The sequence below is a fragment of the Caretta caretta genome, chromosome 7, assembly GCF_965140235.1.
Source record: "Caretta caretta isolate rCarCar2 chromosome 7, rCarCar1.hap1, whole genome shotgun sequence".
NCBI classification, from domain to species: Eukaryota; Metazoa; Chordata; order Testudines; family Cheloniidae; genus Caretta; species Caretta caretta.
The window spans coordinates 46,432,880-46,457,275 of NC_134212.1; the positions used below are offsets into that span (position 1 = coordinate 46,432,880).

Here is a 24,396-nt window from a genome sequence, read left to right on the forward strand (position 1 = left end):
GAGGTGTTTATGCCACTACCCTTCAGTGATGTCTTTCAGACTCAATTAAGCAGCCCAGTAATGCAATCTCAGAACAGCAGCAAACATCAGAGCTTCTGAGGAAGGAGGATTTTATGCCCCTCTTCTCTGCAGAGAACATAGGCAAGTAGTGGCGGGGAGCAGATATAAGCTCCCCCCACAATGAAATCCTTCCCCAGGCAGTTAGGGGAACTGTCCAGGGTGTCATTGTAGCAGCATAAGAGCACATTTTGGGACTTTGCCCCATGCAGATTTTTTTCTGTATAGTGGTAATCTGCCCTACTTTAGAAGCATATATCCCTATTAACTGCTCTAGCCTTTGAAGCCGTTTTCTCCCAATGCAGTCCCTCTGATCTCTTCAGAGGGAAAGGAATCTTAACACTCAAAGAACTTTATAAAGGCTGGAAAGAATCCTCATTTTACACATAGGGAATCTTAACCTAACTGCACTTCAGAGATTTGTTCAAGATTACACAGCCAATTAGCAGTAGTGCCAGGATTAGAACCTGCAATGGACATTTATTCACTTGCTCTCGCCACTAGAAATCACTCCCCATTTATTTCATGTGACAAATGGGAAGTGGTCTCTCCCACTTGTTGCTTGCTTTGTCCTTGCAGAGCGAGGAAGCATCTGATTCAAACTGATTCCATTTCCAATCCCAGGCCAGCCTGCAGGACATACAGGTGCCATCTACTGAAGGAGAAGAGCATTCACCTCAGAAGCCCTTGAGCCTGCAGAGCAACTAGCTGGTTCAATGCACCACACTTCAACACACAACTTCTTTGCACCATGAGAGTAATTTACCTTTAGAGCTTCAAAGGTGAGCAGCACATCGTTGGTCCGTTTCAGGTCAATGTAGAACATCATCAGCTCTCTTGATCCAAGTTGCATGAAGATAGGGAGCAGCTGAGAACAGTGAGAATTGAGACTTGCTCAATGTTTCATAGCATTTAAAAGGTCTGTTTTATTTTTTACTTTTTTCCCAAACCCCAATTTTCCCCTATTAGAGGATACCTCTTATGAGATGTCAAAGGTACCCATCTCCATCCACAGGAAGCAATAAACATTAACAGACCTCTTGTAATACATCTGCTGACTGCAGCAAGGTGCATGATAGCGGCCACATGGAAATCTTAAGCCACTCCTTCAGTAAGAATATGACATGTCCACACAGGGAACACCCTGGCAATAAATTCCATTTTCAATCTGTGCAAAGACAACTACCCAACAACCGAACAAACAACAGGAGAGCAGGGCAACAAAAGCAAAAACCCTTCATATAAAATTCTATGTGCAACAGCTTTTGAGTATTAACTCAAAATTTTATATCTTATTATTGCTGACAGACTCCATGCCATGCAGCAATGCATGGGGATTATTATGACAGTCCCACAGTTTCTTTGGTTCTCTCAGAAGCAAAGAGTGCATAAGCACATGTAAGGTATGCCATAAAGCAATTTTGAGTTGCTGGGTCGCATCTCACACCATGTTAATCAAGGGAAATTTTCTAAGCAAAGGTACAGCCTCTCAGCAGACCTGTGCTAAACCAGGGCTCCTTGGTGAAACTGATCTGACCCCTACTATTTGTGTCCAGATATATAACAAAGCAAACAGCTCCATTTTCCAGCTTTGCACTTGCTTTAACACTTCACACATATATGGCATCTTTCCTCTCAAAGCACATTACAAATGTAGAGTGTTAATCTTCATTTTACAGATATCTTGAAACATACACAATTTCCCTACGAAACTTGCCCCATCTCACACAACAAATCAGTAAGAGTTAAGAAAAAGAAACAGAATCCACGACTCTGATTCCCAGTGACCTGGTACTCTATAACCGTTAGCTAGGACTGCCGCTTAGTTTCACCTTAACCATTTATGTCTCACATTTTAAGTGAACAATTAGTCTGAAAATAATTTACATTTTAGGGTTCTATAGTGACCTCTGCCACATTCAGGACACATCCTGAAATGGAACAATGGCACTCAGATCTTTACATAGGGTTGGCAGAATTTGATTATTTTTTTGTTCTAATTTTGATAATTATTTTTATTCATTTTTACTTTATTTTATTTTCTATTTTTAACTATTTTTATTTTTACAGTTGTGAGGCATAGGGTTGGAGATCATGTTAGGGCTGTGCTGACAGTGGGGCTGCAGGAGCTAACTGTGCGACTGAGGGGCCCAAGACACCAGGGCTCAGGGTGTGGCTGCAGTCATCCAGGCCTGGTGGAACAGAGATCCACAGGCAGGACTGAGGAGGACAATGAGCCCCCAACCTGGGGGAGGCCATCCCACTGCTGAACAGTTCCTGAACAGCTCCCACACTATTCACTGATGTGTAAGTGGGGCCGTGACAGCAGAGCTGAAGAATGATCCCTTGATGGCCACAGGACTGGTGACACTGGATCCCTGCAGGCATGGGGAAGGCTCGGGTCCTGATGGGATACAGCAAAGACCCCTGGCCAGGGCCATGAGGACAACAATGAGTCCCCATCTGCAGGGGTGGACACCACACAGCTGAATGGCACCTGTCCAGGAATAAAGCCATTCTAAAGTGGAGTAGCATCCTCCATGGCCAGGGACAATGATGACTCCTCCTCGCAGTAATGGACAGGGGTCTCTGTTCTGCCAGGCCAGGATCGCAGTTTTCCCCACACCTTTCGCCTGCAGGGACTGGATATCACTGACTCCACTCACTCACACACCAGCCAGAAGCGTGGAAGCTGCCCCAGGCTGGAACTGCCAGCGGCTCATCCACTTCCTTGCAGTCCTGACCAGAGGTCTCCGCTCCTCTGGACCAGGAGACCACAGCCTTCCTTGCACCTTGTGCCTGCAGAGATCAGATGTCACTGGTCCTGCAATCCATGCAGATTGCCCTCTGCAGTCCACTAGCACAGGAGTGAGGGAGCTAAGCAGCGACCACTGAGCTGCAAAGGATACCCTGCATAGTCACAGGGCCAGTCTCTGTGGGGAAGGCTGCGGTTCTGGCAGGGCAAAACAGAGATCCCCTTCGCTTCCAACTCCTGAGTGAGAGAGTGGGTCTGTGACAGCAGGACTGCAGGGGGCACCCTCCAATGCCACATGAACCATTCAGCAGTGGCCAAAGGCTCATCTTCCTCCTCCTTGCAGTCCTAGCCAGGGATCTCTGCTCTGTCCTACCAGGACCACAGCCCCTCCCTGTATCTTGTGACTCCCAAAATCAGGTGTCACCACTGCTGAGGCAGCACAGGAAACCCTCTGCTGTCACAGACCTACTCGCTCACAGGGCCCATGACAGCTGATCCCTACAGGCGTGCTGAGTGTCACCGATTGCTTTGTTTTAGTCAATTTCAGTGTGTTAACAGAAATCAACTTTCACCGACAGTTATTGATTAAAAGCAAATCTTGCCAAGCCTAAAGCATACAAACGTCTCATCAAAAGAATTAAAACTCAGTCCGCTTCCTCCTCTCCCTATATACTCACCTCTTGGTATTCTCCTAAGGGGGTCAAGTACTGCAGAATTAGTCTCTGCTCTATGGCAGGAGTCAAAGGGTAAAGGGTATAGTTGGTGCCAATTACCCAAGGGGACATTTCTGACCAGCTGCTGTTGGATAATTCAACAAACATCCGCTCTGGCTCTGAAGAAGAGAAGCCCAGTTTTTGTTTGGCCTTCCGGAAGCTGTCTCTTTCATGCTGTTTCCCTGATTTGCTTTTCCTTAGTCCCATGTCCTCAAGCTTTGTGGCAGAGTTCACTCGACTGCTGGTCTTGTGGCTTGAATCAAGATGAAAAGAGATGTCCATTTCCCCAGCAACTTCCTCCTGTTCCCCATCTACTGCCATCTCCCCATAGTCCATATCCACAGCCTCTTCATCCAGAGGCAACAGAGGTTCCGAAGGCAGTTTCCGAGGACTGGGACGCTTGTTTTCCTGTTTCATGGTCATTTCATTACCCTGTAGCTCCCGTAGCCGTCGAAGAACCAAAGCTACCTGTCATGCAAAGAAACAAGTCAGAATGCATCCACTGACTTCATGTGGCAACCAAATAGTGCATCTAGCCTGCTCCAAAGATTGCCCAAAAAAAGCTACCAGATTTGTAAGTCTTCTCATTCTTACCATACATCCAGCTCTTTAGCATAAGGTATCATGCATGCTGTAGTCTGCATTTGGGCCAGAAATAATCTGCCTCCAATATTTAAACCTAAGGAATTCTAATCAGGCAAAAGGGAAAATACTTTTAGCCATAATGGCTTCCTGTATGAATAAGGCCGACAGTACCCAACATCCTTATGACTGACGAAGAGGTGGCCTGGGAGTTGTAATCAACAGCAGAAATGCTATAGCCAGAATACATACGCTAGAAGATCCTGTGTGTCCCCTGGGCACTTCCTCTACCCCCTTAGCCTGTGGCAAGTGCACACTACCTCTGCAGCAGTAATTATATCAAACTTGACTGAAGTTCTACAAAACTCACAAGCCCCAATTTCGCCTCAGTTGTGCAAGAATGAACTTTAATCCCACTCATACATTGATGTATCATATTCATTTGAGAGCTAATTTCACCTGTCCCATATGGATCTAAATTTATGCCACTTATGTGTTCACAACTTACATAAGGCATCACAAAACTAAAGTGATAAAAGGCTTCATATAAAAAAATAAATGTTATTTCACGTTAAGTTGTTTCTTTGTTGTTCTGCCTTTCATTTTACAGCATGTGTCCCATATGTGACCTTTGACATGTGATAGCTATGGACTTTGAATGGAATATTCAAAAGCACTTAAGGGAGCTAGGAGCACAACTCCCATTGACAGTCAATGGTACTTGTGTTCTTAGCTCCCATAGGCACTTTTCAAAATGCCACCCACAGAACACAAGAAATTGGGTCCCAAAACATACCATCCAAAAATATACCTTTGGGGAGAAGGTGAATGAACCAAAAGGCATTTACTCCTGCAGTTTTACTATTAGAGCCTGGGGCTGCTGACATTTATGAAATACTATTTTATGCACTCTTTCATAAATGTCAGCAGCCCCAGGCAAACAAAAAAGGTTTTATAATTTCATGCCCCCCCTCCCGAAAAGGAAAGCATCTCATGTGGACATTACCAGTTGTGAGTTCTCATCCCTGTAGTTGGCAGCAATATCTTGGTTTTCCATAGCACCTCCTAGCAACCCAGTTGCATACGTCCTCAATGGCTGATCCGCCTCTCGGGCCCACTTAAATAGATTTTCAACTATGCCTTCCTAAAGTAAAACAAAAAAGCCATTCAGACACTAAATTTTCCTCCCTTCCTTCCTCCCCCCACCCAAACTGTGTTGAGGCACAGTTCTCCTTACTTCCCATTATTCATGTTACACACCAACAATTTACATTACATGGTTTGGGTCAGGATTTCTATGCATGCAGAATTCACTTAAGTGTTCATTTGGCTTATTGCCCAGAAAGTACCAGCACTCAGTAGGTTAACACTGACTATCTGGCCTAATTCTCTTCGCAGTTACATCAGCATAAACCTGAAGTAATTCCACTGATCTCAGAGGAGTTGCTTTGGATTTACACTAGTATAATGATGCAGGATCTGGCCAAACGTGCTTTGCTTCAACAAGACATTTTATTATTCTTTATGGCCAGATTGTGAACCCCCTTATTCACACAAGTAATCCCTTTGGAGCCAACAGAACTATTCATGAAAGCAATTGCTCACCCATGAAAATAAGGGATTCCTTAATCTGGCCCTAAATCCAGAATGGACTTCCACAAAGACCTGTGGAAGTGTACATATCATTTCACCAAGAAAGAGAAGCTATTTTTTTTTTTAAAGTAAGAATGCCACCCTACTTCTGTTTGCACAAAATATCAACAGATAAGAGCCAATCTAGACAGAATTAAAAAGTGAAAAGTAACAGCACAAGATCCTGCTTTTCTTTTGAAACAATCAATATCACTGACCCCAAAGCAGAACACACAGTTTCATTAGCACTGACTACTATGGGGCTCTGATCCATAATTGGAATCCCTACCCTAGCCACTACAGTACAAATAATAGAGTAATAATAATTAGGCATCTGGAAGATCATGTATTACTACAAAGAAATCAGAACCCTGAGTTTACCTCTCAAGATTTGAGTAGAACAGATTTTTAAAATGTTGTCTAGTTTTTATTTTAGTGAACTACTCATATACACATGTTGCCAACTTTAGTTCTTTCATATTTTCTTCTTCAATAATGTTTTAAGAGCATTTAAATTAAACTTTAAAATCCATGAAATGTGAAATACTTTGAACACTAGAGGGCCATATTATTCCAGGCAAACAAAACTATTAAATAATGGGAAAAGTAACCACCATACAAAGAATGAAATGCAGTGTAGTTTACAAAAAAAAAATCTGTATGATTGAAAAATATTATCAAAAAAATTAACAAATTTACTGAAGGATTTCATACCTTTGTAAAAATTCAGATAAAAAATAGAACCTTACTTATGAAGAAATTATGAGTTATTAAAACAAGCCTTGTATTGAAAAAAGCACAACGTTCAAAATTTGCATCGGATGAAGTGAGCTGTAGCTCACGAAAGCTTATGCTCAAATAAATTTGTTAGTCTCTAAGGTGCCACAAGTACTCCTTTTCTTTTTGCGAATACAGACTAACACGGCTGCTACTCTGAGATTGAGCTGTGAGTATCACTATAAGGCATGTTTCTAATCATTTAATCATTCTTGCGGCTCATCTCTGAACCCTCTGCAATTTATTTACATTCTCTTTGAATTGTGGGCACAGAACTGGAGACAGGGTTCCAGCAGTGGTCACATCAGTGCCAAATACAAAGGTCAAATAACCTCTCTACTTCTATTTAAGATTCGGCTGTTCATGTGGCCCAGGATCACATTAATTCTTTTGGTCACAGTATCACATTGTGAGCTAATATTCAGCTAATTATCCATCACAACTCTCAAGTCTTTTTTAGTCACTGCTTCCCAGGATAGAGTCCTCAATCCTGTAAGTAGGGCCTACATTCTTTGTTCCTAGATGTATACATTTAGCCATATTAAAATGTATATTCCTTGCTTGCACCCAGTTTACCAAGCAATCCAGAATATTCTGATTTATTACTCCCCCCAATTTTTTGTTCATTCCTCCAGCCCACACTGCCGCATGCATGTGGGAGTATTCTTTTTAAAAATTGTGACCCGATATACGTGAGACTACAACCCTCATAGATTATGCAGGCATAATCTTCTGGGCATTTTCAATATATTGACAAAAAAACCTTTAAATTATTTTGTACATCAATATGTAAACTAGGAACTATCAGAGTACTGACTCCTGTAATACTTGTTTCTCATAGGACCCAAACGTCTTAATGAGTTTATTCTTAAGTAAAAAACAAGTCTGTACATTATATGTGACATTGTTAGCAGACAAACTATATCATATGTGTGGCAAAGCTCTCTGCCTTGTCAGCTGGCTTTTGAAAAGGACAACATTTCTGCACAACCAAGAAATTAAACTTCCTTATTAGTCAAAGCTCCATCAGAAACACAGGGAGAAGAAAAGGGTGAAGAAAGCCAGAGGGCTCTGAACCCTCTGCAGTAAATAGTGCAGCACAAAAGCAGTGCAGAAGCATGAAATGGCTCATTCATCTCAATGGGATGTTCTCAAATGAATCACCACACCTATGAAGAGTAATACAGTCTGACACAATAGCTCTGAGGAGTGAACTGACTAATTCATCAATGGGTTCTCTCCTCCCTTTCTTCCAAATTCTATCGCAACCCTTATTGTGGAATATCAATTTTCAAGACAGTTTCGCTATGCATATGGATTTTAGAACAATCTGAATATTAAAATCAGCGCTTTATTTGAAGGGAGAGGGGTGAGGCCTGAGAAACCTTTTAACCAAAAGACCCCAACTTACACCACCAGCTCTATCCTGGATCCTAATGTGACACAGCATTAAAATGGTGTGGTGGTAGCATCAAAATTTCCATTTTAAAAGAGGTGAAAAAGATCTAAAAAAATCTGTCTTCTGGAGTGGAGTAACATTTTTATATGTTAAGTGTAGTTTATACACTGCTGTAAGGGCAAAACTTTCAGGAGCCCCTGCAGAAGCAAATTCAGAGAGTAAATCATTCTCAGAACATATTCTCAGGGTAGGTCTACACTACAGCTGCTACAGCGCCATAGCATAGACACTTCCTACATCGACAGAAGGGTTTTTGTTTTTTTTCTGTCATGGAGTTAATCCATCTCTCCAAGAGCCAGTATCTAGATTGACAAAAGAATTCTTCTGCCAACCTAGCCACGTCTACACCGGGGGTGGGGTAGGGCAACCTAACTACAGCGCTCAGGGCACTAAATTTTTTACAGCCCTAAGCAAGGTAGCTAGGTGGACATAATTTTTAAGTGTAGACAAGGCCTCAATAAGCTGTATAGGGCAAGACTCAAACTCACAGTACATGGGTGCTGCTCAGGTTCAATGGCTACAGCACGGCACCTTGAGCAAATCACTAAGGCCAGGTCTACACCACAGACCTATATCAATGTAACCATGTCGCTCAACAGCGTGAAAAATCCACACCATTAAGAGACATCGTTATACCAACCTAACCCTCTGTGCAGACAGAGCTATGGCAACAGGAGAACTTCTCCTGTCAACATAGCTGCGGCCTCTCAGGGAGGGGTTTAGCTACACCAACAAGAGAAGCTCTCTCATCGGCACAGCAGCATCTTCACTTAAGCACTGCAGAGGCAAAGCTGCATCAGTGCAGCTGCTCCAATGCAGCTGACCTGGTCTACACTGTAAAATTTACTGGCATAGGCCAGGTCTACACTAAAAAATTTAAGTACGCCCATCTTCATCACTCATGTATATGACAATCGACACTCACAAGCAACGTAATTAAGCTGACCTAACCCCCGATGTAGACAGTGCTAGGTCAATGGAATAATTCTTCCATTGACCTAGCTTCTGCCTCTCAGGGAGGTGGATTAACTATGACGACGGACAACCTCCTCCTGTCACTGTAATGAGTGGCTACACTGAAGTACTTCAGCAGCGCAGATGCAGCACTGCAGCTATGCTGCTGTAGCTGTTTAACTGTAGACATAGACATAGTTGTGTCAGCTGAGGAGGAGGGGGAAAATCACATCCCTAAACTTACATAGCTATCCCAGCAAAGTCCTAGTAAAGTTGCAATTATACCAACAAAAGAGTCCTTATTCCATTCAGGCAACTGATTTAAACTGAACTTTTCACTGGCATACAAACTGTCTCTCCAGTGGCAGCAGGATGAAGGGGTTTCTGGCATAGCTCTCATGGTACTGCTATATCTACAAATCCTTTTAAGTGTAGAAAAGGCTTTACTCCAACGTCAAGTTGCCTGCAACATTCTTCCTTGCAACAGAGCCCCAGTCTTGCAGCACGTGTGCGCAGAACTTTCTCTGGCTCAGCAAATTGGTTTCATTGTAGATCCAAATGTTATCCTAAAGAACTTTTAAAATGTTGCTTCTCAAAAAGGGCAGGGGAGGCCAGACACTAGCTAAGTTCAAGTCTAAATGAGTAATATCAGCTTGAGGAGGATCAGTGATAGTTTGAGCCCCAAGTGTGTGCAAAAGTATGTTACAAACCCATAAAATATTGGTGTCATTCGATTTTTTTTTAAGGGGGCTGTGTGTCAGGAGCCCGTTGCTCAAACAATCTCAAATATAGATAACAAGGGGTGTGATGCTATGTGTAAGAAAGATGACCATTCTACTCCTGTCAAGTATCAGGGGATAGCCATGTTAGTCTGTATCCACAAAAAAAAAGAGTCCAGTGCACTTTAGTCTTTAAGGTGCCACTGGATTCCTCGTTTTCATTTTACTCCTGAGAGCATTCTGCACCAAAAAAGTAAAAATTCTGCACACAATATTTTAAAATTCTGCAAGTTTTATTTGTCAATAAATAAATGCAGAGGCTCCAGCATGGCAGTGCATGAAGGTTGGAGATCACCCTGCGGCCTCCCCATCCCGGGGACACAGACTCAGTGGTAAGGCTGTATCTGACTCTGACACAGCACAAGGCCTGGGCTGCCCCAGAAACACCCTGGTGCCCTGCCCCTCTGCACCAGCTGTGGGGCAGGCAGGCTCAACCAGGCAGGATTCAAGTGTGGAGGGGCTGGTGTGGGGTGAGAGGATTCTGTATGAGATAATCTGGGTGCAGGCAGCTCAGTGGGGGGTCTAGGTGTGGCTCCTTGGGGTGGTTCCAGATGCAGGGGCAATGGGACTCTGCAGGGACTTCTAGGTGAAAGTGGTTGGGGCTCAGCGGAGAGGTCTGGGGGGCTCAGCAGCTAACTGGATGTCAGTGGCATGGGAGCCTGGATGTGGGGGCTCGTCAGAGTGGGGGTTTGAGTGCAGGAAGCTCAGTGGGGGGTGGTCTGGAGGTCTGGGTGCAGGGGGCTCCAGATACAGGGGCTGAAGTTCAATGGGGTAGGGTTCAGGTATGGAGGGCTATAGGGGTTCCAGGTGTACGGGGTGAGGCTTGGCAGGGGTGTCTGGGTATGCACAGGGGTTGGGCGAATGGGGGAGCAGCTCCCCATACAGGGACCCCTCCCTCCCGCAGCTGAGGAGCCATGGGGGCAGGAAGCAGGGGAGGATGTTGAGCTTCCTGCAGCTGTGGGAGGTTTCTGGGGGTGGGTCTGACACAGCACCAGCCACTCCTTGCAGGGGAAGAAGTCCTGTCCTCTCCTGCCTCCAGCCCAGCCATGATTAGCAGCTGATCCGGGCTCAGGGTAGGAGCCACTGGCTTGGGTGTCTCCAGCCACGCAGTGATTTACCTCTCCGCCGGCTGCTCCAGATGCCTGAAACAATGTACCTGCACAGCTAGGGAGTGGTGTGTGACTGCTCTTGCAGCTTCCCTTTTCTTCCCTGTCAGAAAGTCGTTTTTCTTAGGGGAAGCAAAGAAATCTGCAGGGGACATGAATTCTGTGCACACGCAGTGGTGCATAATTCCCCCAGAAGTACCATTTGTATCACTGTTGCTACCACTGTTACACAATTGCAACAAATCTTGTATAAAGTATGTCATATAAGGTGACAATGGAAAAGTTACAACTGCTAAGTATGATTATCTTGTTTATATCCATGTATCATTTCTGTATCTGAAGTTATGAATATTGGCTATGTACTTATATCTTAAATGTGTTGTATTCCTGGGTGACACCCCCCAGAGAGAATTTACATTAGGGCTGGACAGTTTTGTGTTGATGGTCTATCAAGGACACTCCACTCTCTCAATGGGCCATTGAAGAAACTCATCCTGTCCAGATAGCTCTTCCAGAGGATGCCTCAGATGACAACCGCCACCCCGTGTGATTCAGCAAAACATTAAGGGCATGTAATATGCTCATGTGACCCTGGACACCATCTTGGGCCAGTAACTTTCCACATTCAGGGACTGTGTGGGCTTTGTTTGGGACAGTAAATTTGAGTAAATAAAAGATCCTCGACACCCCTAATTTGCCTCTTTCCTGCTCTAATTCTCTGGACTGTGGATTTACAACTAAAAGAAGCATCTTGAACTATGGACTGAAGACCTTTCAACCTTTTGGAAGTTACCAGAGACACTTCACAAGCCTGCAGTCTATTCCATCACTGCTACAAACCTGATAGAAGGACTTTGCAATCATTTGTGTGAATATGATCCATTAACCATTTATAACTCTCTTCTTTTATTATTAAATCTTGAGACAGTTTACTAAGGATTGGCTGACAGCATGATATTTGTGTAAGATCTGAGATACATATTGATCTGGGGTAAGTGTCTGATCCTTTGGGATCAGTAAGAACCTCATATATGGTGAAATGGGTTTTCAATAACCTCTCACTATATCAGACTTAGTTGTGTGGATGGGAGCCTGGGGCTGGAATGTCTAAAGGGGATCATTTCTGACTTCTTGTCCACCAGTGTGGTCACAGGCGCTGGCTTCCTCCTTGCTTCAGGGGTGCTCAATCACTGCTCTGGCCCAGACCCTGCCCCCAACTCCACCCCTTCCCCCAAACCCCCACCCTGGCCCAGCCTCTTCCCACACCACCCCCTCACTGCCTCTTCCTGCCCAGTTCCAACCCTCCCCTGACCACACCCTGTCCCCACTCCTCCCCCTCCCCCAGCGCCTCCTGCACGCCAGGGGAGGCACTGGGATGGAGAGGGAGGAGCTGATCAGCAGAACTGCCGGTGGGTGGGAGGCACTGGGGGGAGGAGCTGGCTGCCGGAGTGCTCCAGGGCTGGAGCACCCATGGAGTTGGTGCCTATCAGTATGGTGATACAGAAGTTCTTTGTTACTGATTTGGTGAATCTAATTATAGAATAAATCACCAGTTTGAGGGGATTGTCTGCCCTATTTCTTGCAGTTTGCTCTGTGGGCACCGTTCTCAATGTGGTCCATCTCAGGCACTCAGTCACAAGGGGATCCCCAAGGAGGCACAGCAGTTTTCAAGACAGTCTGGGTAAGCATGTGGATTTAAAGTTTAGACCAGTAAACTTGTCACTACCTTAACTGTAGTGGTGCTACTGTCCCACTATAATGTTTGCATTTCAAGGAATGAGATTACAAAATCTAGAGAGTCTTAACAAGCTGATTGCTAGCACACTGCTGCATTGTGTTAATGTCTATTGAATTTATATCCAGAACATTATGGCTGCAAGAGTTCCCAAAACAGATGACTTTTTGGTTCCTGTTCCTCTGATGTAGGAGTATGCAAGTTGGCCTTCAACGCACATGAGCAGCTTAGAAATGCCTGAGGGTTTGATTAATTTAGCTTAACAACACTACAACTATTAAAGTGCCCTTTTAAAATTAAACATTAATAAAATTGAGTAGAGATTGTGTCCAAGAAACTGCATTTTAAACTTCCATTTGTACAGATTTATCCAAAATGAGCATGGGAGCTCCTAGAACGCTGAATACACCAAGCATTTATAACCAGTATTGCTATACATGGTACCTTTTCCTGAAAGACAACAGCAGTTTCCAGTCCTGGCATGATGTCCAGAAGGAGTCGGCAGGCAGCAGTATTTAATGGGGGTTCCCTGCTTGTCATCACGTAAGCATTCACCAGCTGGGGGAAGAATATCAGGAATAGGAGTGGCCTGAAATTCAACTCCTACTCAAAACAGTGCAGCACAGTGAAATCATTAGTGACTCCCCTAGCTTTACAAAACATGGGAGCAAAGGGGAAGATACCAGTAGCATTGTCAGTGTGTAAATCCTTGACCTACACTTTAGGGCTTGTCTACATATACAGCACTGCAGCTGCACTGTGTGGTTTATTTACACCCCTGAGCAACATAAGTGATGCCAACATAATCTATAGTGTAGACATAGCTTCAGAGAGAGCATAGCCAACTGCCTGGTGACTCTTCCTCTCTGATGTATCAGAAAAGAAGTGGAAGGACAGCACAATTTATTTTTTTCTCAGCCAAATAAAGTTCTCTCTTCTATACTGCCCACTCTGGACTAATCTGTAAGGCTACAATGCCTATACGAAACCAGTTAATCAATGATGGCTTGAGGCAGAGGAAAATAACTGGCATTTACTTTGTTTAGAAAATTCAATGCACAAGAGTTTTTCTTAGTTGTTTGTATGCCTTTTTACCGACCCTTTATAGTCTGACAAGTGATATGCAAGCAATTTGGGGCAGGGTCCATGTCTTAATGTGAGTTTCTGGAGGGCCAATACCCAATTCAGGCCTCTGGTTGCTACTGCAATTTAAATATTAAATAAAAGATGTTGTAAGTACAAAGTGTTAGCAGTGCAGGAAAAGAGCCAGTAACTCCTAGCCCTCTGCTCAGTCCCCTAGAACTCATTTTCTTCCCCAGCTCCCGCAACCAGTCCAGCATGTAAAAGCATCCACAGGCGTAGCTGTATTACTAGTATTAGAGACTGTTTTAACAATTTACCTGGCGAATCTGGACCAGGCTTGACTCCATTTTTGTTTTTTATATTACATAGTATGTGCATTATGATCTACATTTAGAAAACGTCCTTCCCTCCACTTTAATAGAGGGAGGCAAGTCACCTTTAACCCCGTTTTAAAACCAGCATTTGGAAGAAATATTCCTAACAGTAGAAAAACTCCAACATGGACTGGACTAAAAACAAAAAACACAAGCACTCAGGCTAACGAGCCCAGGGCAGATAAAGACAAACCATTACAGGTAACAGGGAAGTGTCATCATTTGTCAATTATAATTCTTAGGATAAATGCAAATAGAAAACCTACCGCATTCATGAAGTCGTCGTTCTTGAAAAGTATTCTCAGCAGATGGCCCAGCATACACTCTGGATCTGCTCGACCTGGCAAGGCAGAAAGAAGGGGCTGAGCTAATATTCAGACCTCCTTAGCTAAACAAAATATTACAACCAAAAAAGAATGGAAGAGCAAAGAAAGGAGACAGTCACTTGGTAAACTTGACAGCTCTAAATGGCTTGTCATTTAACAAGCTCTAGGCTTCATGGCCAATACTGAAGTATAAAACTAAGTCATGCCACAGCAAAACTGGCTGTCGGACACCCCAATTAGCAGGATCAATCTTACACAAAAGACGACTTACATGAGAAATCATAGGTTTCAGAGTAGCAGCCGTGTTAGTCTGCATTCGTAAAAAGAAAAGGAGTACTTGTGGCACCTTAGAGACTAACAAATTTATTTGAGCATAAGCTTTCGTGAGCTACAGGTCACTTCGTCGGATGCATTCAGAGGAAAATACGGCGGGGAGATTTATACACAGAGAACATGAAACAATCAGTGTTACCGTACACACTAACAAGATTATCGCTACAAAAGTTCCCCCCCCGCCCGGCTCTCCTGCTTAATAGCTCACCTTAAGTGATCACTCTCGTTACTGAATGCATCCGATGAAGTGAGCTGTAGCTCATGAAAGCTTATGCTCAAATAAATTTGTTAGTCGCTAAGGTACCACAAGTACTCCTTTTCTTTCTGCGAATACAGACTAACACGGCTGCTACTCTGAAACCTGTTCTATGTCCAGCCACTAGAGGTTGCATGAGATTCAGACTGCAATCTCTAACCCAGGGGTCAGCAACCTTTCAGAAGTGGTGTGCTGAGTCTTCATTTATTCACTCTAATTTAAGGTTTAGTGTGCCGGTAATATATTTTAACGTTTTTAGAAGGTCTCTCTCTAAGTCTATATTATATAACTAAACTATTGTTGTATGTAAAGTAAACAAGGTTTTTAAAATGTTTAAGCAGCTTCATTTAAAATAAAATTAAAATGCAGATCTTATCAGTTTAGTGCAGTGGTTCTTAACCGGGGGTGTGAGATGCCCTTTCTGGGGGTGCGAGACAGGTGAGATTTTTTTAGAAGGTAAATCATCGAAAACACAAATTAAGCACAGGCACATAAATACAACTACTTTGTTTCATCAAACCTATGTATTTATTAACATTATACATGTTTTAACGATTACTGTAATATACAAAGTTTTTAAGTTTTCAAGTTTTTCAGTTAATTGCAGTGTAATTTTTTATAAGGGCTTCAGAGCGCTGGGCCCAGGCCAGGAGCAGAACCCTGGGCTGGCTGCCTGTACCCTAAGCCAGCAGGAGGGCTGAGCAGGGCCGGAGGCCCTGACCTGGTTTGGCAGGGGGCCAGGTGGCTGGAACCCCAGACCAGCAGTGAGGTGAGCGGGGCCGGCGACTGGTATGCCAGGCCAGCAGCAGGCTGAGTGGGGCCAATGGGCAGGACCCTGGCTGGTAAGGGGCCAGCGGCTGGAGCCCCAGACCATCAGCGGGCTGAGCTCGGTGGCGGACAGAACTCCGGACCGGCAGCAGCTCACCCGCTGCCGGTGTGGAGTTCCGCTGGCTCCTGTCAGCTGGGGTCCCAGCCGCCAGCCCTGCTCAGCCCGCTGCCAGCCAGGGGTTCCGTTCACCCAAGCCGACTGCAGGCTGAGCAGGGCTGCGGGCCGGGACCCCGGCTGGCAAGGGGCCAGCGGCCAGAACCCCAGACCAGCAACGGGCTGAGTGGCTCAGCCTGCTGACGGTCTGGGGTTCCATCCGCCGGCTCCTGGCCACTGGCCCCGCTCAGCCTGCTGCCGGCCTGGGGTTCCATTCACCCAGGCTAGCAGCAGGCTGAGCGGGGCTGGCAGCCAGGACCCAGCTGGCAGCAGCGTGCTAGTAAAAATCGGCACGTGTGCCGCAGGTTGCCGACCCCTGCTCTAACCTCTTCCAAATTGGAAATCTGGAGAACCAGGCCAGGTCTACATTGAAAATTTAGAGCAACAGAGGTAAAGGATCTGGAAAAAGAGTTAAACAGTGAGATGGGAAAATCTGCAGATGATACAAAACTACTCAAGATAGTTAAGTCCAAAGCAAACTGTGAAGAGTTCCAAAGTGATCTCACAAAACTGGGTGACTGGGCAACAAAATGGCAGATGATATTCAATGTTGATAAATGTAAAGTAATGCACATTGGAAAACATAAACCCAACTGTACATACTACATGATGGGATCTAAATTAGCTGTTACCACTCAAGAAAGAAATCTTGGAGTCATTGTGGATAGTTCTCAGAAAACATCCACTCACGTGCAGGAGCAGTCAAAAAAGCTAACAGAATGTTGGGAATCATTAGGAAAGGGATAGATAAGAAGACAGAAAAAGATCATATTGCCTCTATATAAATCCATGGTATACCCTCATCTTGAATATTGCGTGCAGATCTGGTTGCCCCATCTCAAAAAGATATATTGGAATTAGAAAAGGTACAGAAAAGGGCAAAAAAAATTATTAGGGGTATGGAACAGCTTCCATATGAGAAGAGATTTAAAAAACTAGAATTTTTCAGCTTGGAAAAGTAACGAAAAAGGAGGAATATGATAGAGGTCTATAAAATCATGACTGGTGTGGAAAAAGTAAATAAGTATTAGTTACTCCTTCTCATAACACAAAAACTAGGTGTCACCAAATGAAATTAATAGGCAGCAGGTTTAAAACAAACAAAAGGAAGTATTTCTTCAAACAACACAGTCAACCTGAGGAACTCTTTGCCAGAGGATGTTGTGAAGGCCAAGACTATAACAGGGTTCAAAAAAGAACTAGGTAAGTTCATGGAGGATAGGTCCATCAATGGCTATTAGCCAGGATAGGCAGGGATGCAAAACCATGCTCTGTTTGCCAGAAGCTGGTAATGGATGACAGGGGATGGATTACTTATCCTGTTCAATCCCTCTGAAGCATGTGGCATTGACCATTGTTGGAAGACAGGAAGCTGGGCTACATGGACCATTGGTCTGACCCAGTATGGCCGTTCTTTGTTCTTATGTTCTCATGAGCTCTGGTGCTCAGCGGTATGAAAAACAGAGACCACTGTGCTCCATGGCTATGTCAACCTAACCCTCAGTGTAAACACAGCTAGGTCAATGGAATAAAGCTTCCATCAACTTAGTTACCATCGCTCAGGGAGGTGGTGTATTTACAGCGATGGAAAAACACTTTACATTGCTGTAGGCTGCGTCTACACTATGGGGTTATGCCTACATAGCTACAGCAGTGTAGCTATGCTGCTATCATACTTGTAGTATAGACAGGGCCCAAGAAAAGGATCTCCAAATTAGTCCCCACATCAACATCCAAAAAAGCCATTCAAAATTGTGCCTGGAGCCTAGACCTCTTACAATCAGAAATGCCAAGTGACAAAACTATAAAACAAGGTTAGTAAGCGGAGTAGTGATGCCAGGACTTAACCAGCAGTGAGGACCTTCAGGCTAGTCTTTTGGGTATATTTTAAACATATGAATGACTAATTTTCTCCTGAAACAGAGTGGGGTCACACACAAGGCATTGTGTTTACCAGGCCTTACCAGGGTGTCTGTCATCAAACGGGTCCGGATCCCCCTTGCGGTATTCTTCAGTCTCCTTCTCAATTAATTCAGACATTCTAGGGAGGGAGTAAAAATCAAATAAACACGCCACATGCATTTTCTTTCCCCAGTGGACAGCTCCTAAACAGTCTATTTGCCAAAATGCTATAAACAGCCCATCAAGTCACATTCAAACTGTACTCTGTGAACCACCAGAAGATTCCAGGCATCCACTGGATACATATAAGAGCAAGTTAGAGAGGACGCCTGTCCCTCCCAAAACAGTGATCACCTATCAATGTTCTAATGATATGCTAGCATGCTATACTAAAGTAGCTTGTCTGCTTCTCTTTGCTGAGTCCCAGCAATGGAGAGAAAGCACTTTTTCCTCCTCTGAAAGAGGCAGTGCATCCAGCTGAACTGCTTCAATGCTATGCATAAGGTGAAGACACGAAGAGAAAAACCATCCTGCCGTCACGCTACCTCAGAACTCTGGCACTGATGGCCTACAAGATATCAGATAGGAAACTCCTGCCCATTCTAGCCTCCCCTGCACAGCATTTCAGATTGCTTTTTGCCTCCCTGACATATAGATGAGCCACTGCAATTCATAGGGCTTTATTATTTTTGCTCCGGGGGTTGTGGGAGGGGGTTGGAGGGAGGGTTAAAGAGGAGGGAATTTCTCACCACCACATACTCTACTACAAGAGGTAAAGGAGACTAAATGTCACATGAGAAGGCTTTCCACCCGGTCCCTGCTCAGTCTGTTGGCATAGGGGGCATACCCTGATTTCTTCCCCCTCCTCAACCACCTGAAATAACACTGAGGGATCTAACTCTTCTCAATTCCTCAGACAATTAGTCAACAGTTGTGAGGCTGGAGTAAGGAAGGACTCAAGCAATCCCCCCTACCACGCCATTGGAGCCTTACCCCAGACTAACTGCTCATCTGTACCAGGCAGGAGAGTTGTGGGAGCAGCTTTAAAGCTGTGCATTCCCCTTGCCTGAGCCATGACATTAAAGCTATAGGCAAAATTCCAGACGTAATGACTAGCAGCCTGAACAGTTATAAGAAATCCTATGTTCCTGCTCCTCTAGGAAGAGCAGAAGAGGTGCCTGAGAATGGGAAATGCTAAGTCATTAGAGAGACTGATCGTTATTTTACATATGAAGGAAGACCAACACATTTTCTGGCTTTAAATGCTCCCCTAACTGTACCTATTTTTCTGAGGTTTTCCAGCAGAAGGATACATGGATTAGGATAAAGTCAAGATCTGAAATTCAAAGCCTTCAGCAAATTCATCTTATTCCCATGGTGTCTTTCCTTCCCCCCTCAATTTAGGTCTCACTGAGGCAGCTACAGAGTCTGCCTACACCTCCTTGTCAGGATTTTGATATTTCAGGTGCTGATGATGAGCCTATGGTCTATTACAGGTTAGGCAAGGCCACTCAAGCAGCTACGTTCATTCCTAGAGGAGCAAATGCACTTTTCTTTTCCTGGGGATTTCCTCTAGACTGTGCTGCAGGATTCCACTCTGTTGCCATCACTTTTCAGTATATATCGGATGCTTCTGAGGAAGAGCAGAAAGGAGCAAAAGCATCTGTTGCATTCCTTCATCATGAACTGCACTGATTTGCCAAATCTGGGCATGTTTTACAATATTAACAATAGTTTAATATTGTAATCAGTAATGAGCCGGGAAATCCCTTGTCTTGCCAGAGACAATTAACTTTCACAAGACTCTTTGCCCTGTGGGGTTCCAATATTTCATGTTTGTCAGCCTGATTTTGAAGAGACGTAAACTGCATCTTGCACTAAAAGGTTGCCGAATTTGGGCTGTGGTGGATTTCTAGCAACAGCAAGTTGTAAAATTGGGTACACCTTTATATGGAACATCCTACTATCAACTCTAACAATTTTTCCTTGGGACTTAACAGCTTGAGAGCGCCTGCTGAGCACAGAGACCATGGGGAGGAATAGGAGGAGATGTGATCTGAGAAGTCAGGTCTATGGGTTTGTCTACACCTAATCCGCTACAGCACCACCGCTGTAACACTTCAGAGAAGACTCTTATCTATGCTGTCAGGAGGGTTTCTCATACCCCTGAGCAACATAGTTATACAGACCTAATTTCCTAGTGTAGACCAGGCCATAGACTAGCTAGGCCTTTCTAGGGACGTAAATAGGGTTTAAAAATAGTAACTGTTTAACCTATTAAAATTCTACCAGTTAAATGGTTAACCGTTACAGCGTTCACATAGGCATGCATGACAGTGGCCTGAAAGAGTTCTTGTCTTACCCACAACCATTCTCCAAGAAAGTCTGTTTGATTTTCCTCCTTCCACCAACTAAAAAATGCCTTGAGTGTTTAGTCCCATTTTTCCTTTTTGGTTGGATAAATCAAATTTTGATTGGTGGCTCTGCCAACCCTTAACTGAAGAAGTGGGAGTGGCGAATAATTAAGAGTTTCCCTTTCCCTGCTTCCCAAGTGCTTAGTTCAATAGGTGTTGTTAAAAAAAACACCCTCACAAGTGGCATAAGCTATGTCAGTGGGAGAAGCTCTCCTACCAACGTAGTGCTGTGTATACTAGGGCTTATGTTGGTGTAACTTATGTCGCTCGGGTGTGTAATATTTACACCCCTGAATGACGTACGTTTTGCCGATACAGGCGGCAGTGTAGACTAAGCCTTAGAGTAGTCTCAGGGCTGCTTTATCTTTCCCTGATAACAACAGCCCCCAGGGCCCTTTCCTCTAGCTCAGGACCATGGTAGCAGTGTGCTGCAGCTACCCCTCGCACCACAATATGCCCCATTCTAAGTGGGTGAGGATACAGCCAGGACGAGGGGTACAGAGCCACTGGCTTTACACCATCTAGGCATCCCCTTATGTAAGGGGTTTGAGAATCTGGCTCATAGTAGGTACAGAACTGGTCCATATGAGCTACACGCAGACCTTGAATGAATGCTGTTGCATCTTCTCATATCTAAGTATTCTAGAAATACTTGCTGATCGATGTTGCCTTATAATCAGCCTCTTCACTTGTATTGTGTTTGTACCTTCTGACACTCTGGGATATATGAGCCTATTTGGAAACATGATTTTATATGCAGCCTGTCACTCTGAATCACTGACTACTTTAATTTACTGTCATTTAATTTTACTGTCCCATTTGTAATAGTTACCACAGATTACAATGAAGCCTTGACACCATGAGAGTTTGCCTATAGCTGACAAATCATTTTTTTCAGAGCATTTCTCATGATGCTTCAGTACAGCCTTCAACACCACACTTTGGTGTGTGAAAATGTCTGCACATTTCATGCAGTTTTGCCCCTGGAAGATTTCCTCTATGTCAACTCGGAAGGAGGAAGGAAGCAGAAAGATGTCACTCACTGACCAGCACGACCACAAGTTCCTCTGTCTTAGAGTCTACAACAATATACAAAGGAGTCAGATGTGCCTTGAAACATCACCGAGCACAATCAATCTTTGTGGGGAGCATCTTATATCCAGAGCAGAGACACCCCAAAAGACTCCCTTAAATCTAGGCAGAAGCCAGTCTGGAGCACTTCTATGTTCTGTCCTCAAAGCAGATCATGGAGTAACGCTATGCTGCTGAGCTTCTGAAAGTTGGGACTCTGTTATTGCTTTCTACAGCAATGTAAATTCAGCTACCGCTCGGTCAAATGGATCCTCTTCACCAGTTGCCTTAAAGTGATCTCTGTATCGGCCTGAAGCCAAAAAGGTCAACATGCCAGATCTGTACTGAGCTTTGGCATCACTTTCACAAAAACAAAGAGCAAGAGCCAGCTGCTCTCCAAAATCACTCTGCTGAAGCTACCAACTCCGAACAGCACTACAGTGAAACCTCTGGAAACCACCCTCCCAAAAGGCTCAGTGTCTGCAGACTAACTTGGAGGAGCTTGTTCGCAGCAGTGTATGCTCATGGAGTTAGTCGAGTCCAGCAGAGAATCAGTGAGGCTGCCTTGCAGGGAGCTGAGATCCATTAGAGCGGTCTGCACAGTAAAAGTACTCTTTGTGGTAAGTTCCAATAGTCAGTCTGTTCAGTGAAAGATGTGCTGTCAACACCAAGATCCTCACAACCATTCACTCCAAACATCAGCGTAATCCAGGGATTCTCAAACTGGCGGTCGGGATGATTTTGGAGAGTGCTGGGGACAACTTCCTGGTACAAGTGCTGGAGGAACCGAGTAGGGGCCGTGCTCCTTTTGCCCTGCTGCTTACAAACAGGGAAGAATTGACAGGGGAAGTAGAAGTGGGTGGCAACCTAGGCAGCAGTGACCATGAGATGGTTGAGTTCAGGATCCTGAAAAAAGGAAGAAAGAAGAATAGCAAAATACAGACCTTTGCCTTCAGAAAAGCAGACTTAGACTCCCTTAGGGAACTGATAGGCAGGATCCCCTGGGAGGCTAATATGCAGGGGCAAGGAGTCCAGGAGAGCTGGCTGTATTTTAAAGAAGCCTAATTGAGGGCACAGGAACAAGCCACCCCGAAGTGCAGAAAGAACAACAAATATGGCAGGTGACCAGCCTGGCTTAACAGTGCAATCTTCGGTGAGCTTAAACTCAAAAAGGAAGCTTACAAGAAGTGGAAATTTGGACAGATGACTAGGGAGGACTATAAAAATATTGCTAGAGTATGCAGGGGTGTAATCAGGAAGGCCAAGGTACAATTGGAGTTGCAGCTAGCAAGGGATGTAAAAGGTAACAAGAAGGGTTTCTACAGGTATGTTAGCAACAACAAGGTCAGGGAAAGTGTGGGACCCTTACTGAATGGGGGAGGCAACATAGTGACAGATGATGTGGAAAAAGCTGAAGTACTCAACGCTTTTTTTGTCTCCGTCTTCAGAGACAAGGGCAGCTCCCAGACTGCTGCAATGGGCAACACAGCATGGGGAGTAGGTGAGCAGCCCTCAGTGGTGAAAGAACAGGTTAAGGACTATTTAGAAAAGCTGGACGTGCACAAGTCCCTGGGTCCAGATCTAATGCATCCAAGGGAGCTGGCTGATGTGATTGCAGAGCCACTGGCCATTATCTTTGAAAATTCCTGACAATCAGAGGAGGTCCCAGATGATTGGAAAAAGAAAAATATAGTGCCCATATTTAAAAAAAAGGGGAAAAAAAGAACCCGGGGAACTATAGACCAGTCAGCCTCACTTCAGTCCCCAGCAAAATCATGGAGCAGGTCCTCAACGAATCTATTTTGAAGCACTTGGAGGAGAGGAAGGTGATCAGGAACAGTCAACATGGATTCACCAAGGGCAAGTCATGCTGGACCAATCTGATTGCCTTCTATGATGAGATAACTGTCTCTGTGGATATAGGGAAAGCAGTGAATGTGATATATCTTGACTTTAGCAAAGCTTTTGATACGGTCTCCCACAGTATTTTTGACAACAAGTTAAAAAAGTATGGATTGGATGAATGGACTATAGGGTGGATAGAAAGCTGGCTAGATTGTTGGTCTCAGCGGGTAGTGATCAACGGCTCCTTGTTTAGTTGGCAGCCGATATCAAGTGGAGTGCCCCAGGAGTCGGTCCTGGAGCTGGTTTTGTTCCACATCTTTATTAATGATCTGGATGATGGGATTAACTGCACCCTCAGCAAGTTCGCACATGACACTAAGATGGGGGGAGAGGTAGATATGATGGAGGGTAGGGATAGGGTCCAGAGTGACCTAGACAAATTGGAGGATTGGGCCAAAAGAAATCCGATGAGGTTCAACAAGGACAAGTGCAGAGTTCTGCACTTAGGAAGGAAGAATCCCATGCACCGCTACAAGCTGGGGACTGACTGGCTAAGCAGCAGTCTACACAAAAGGACCTGGGGATTACAGTGGACGAGAAGCTGGATATCAGTCAGCAGCGTGCCCTTGTTGCCAAGAAGGCCAACGGCATATTGGGCTGTATTAGTAAGAGCATTGCCAGCAGATTGAGGGAAGTGATTATTCTCCTCTATTCTGCACTCGTGAGGCTACACCTGGAGTATTGCGTCCAGTTTTGGTCCCCTCACTATAGAATGGATGTGGACAAATTGGAGAGAGTCAAGCGGAGAGCAACAAAAATGATTAGGGGGCTGGGGCACATGACTTATGAGGAGGGACTGAAGGACTGAGGGAACTGGGATTGTTTAGTCTGCAGAAGAGAAGAGTGAGGAGGGATTTGATAGCAGCCTTCAATTACCTGACGGGGGATTCCAAAGAGGATGGAGCTCGGCTGTTCTCAGTGGTGGCAAATGACAGAACAAGAAGCAGTGGTCTCAAGTTGCAGTGGGGGAGGTCTAGGTTGGGTATTAGGAAACACTATTTCACTAGGAGGGTGGTGAAGCACTGGAATGGGTTACCTAGGGAGGTGGTGGAATCTCCATCATTAGAGGTTTTTAAGGCCCAGCTTGACAAAGTCTTGGCTGGGATGATTTAGTTAGTGCTGGTCCTGCTTTGAGCAGGGGATTAGACTAGATGACTTCCTGAGGTCTCTTCCAATCCTAATATTCTATGATTCTATGACC

General features: G+C 44.6%; 1 protein-coding gene across 2 annotated transcripts in view; it reads right to left on the bottom strand.

Moving 5' to 3' along the window:
- DCAF1 (DDB1 and CUL4 associated factor 1) overlaps nt 1–24,396 on the bottom strand; it is a 104,088-nt gene that overhangs the window by 68,405 nt on the left and 11,287 nt on the right. For both annotated transcript variants that reach the window (XM_048858132.2, XM_048858133.2), the window contains exons 3-8: nt 17,868–17,944; nt 14,273–14,346; nt 12,994–13,107; nt 5,114–5,251; nt 3,490–3,993; nt 824–925 (exon numbers count right to left, since the gene is read on the bottom strand). In XM_048858132.2, coding sequence (XP_048714089.1) covers nt 824–925; nt 3,490–3,993; nt 5,114–5,251; nt 12,994–13,107; nt 14,273–14,346; nt 17,868–17,944 — 1,009 coding nt within the window. The remainder of the gene's footprint in view (nt 1–823; nt 926–3,489; nt 3,994–5,113; nt 5,252–12,993; nt 13,108–14,272; nt 14,347–17,867; nt 17,945–24,396) is intronic.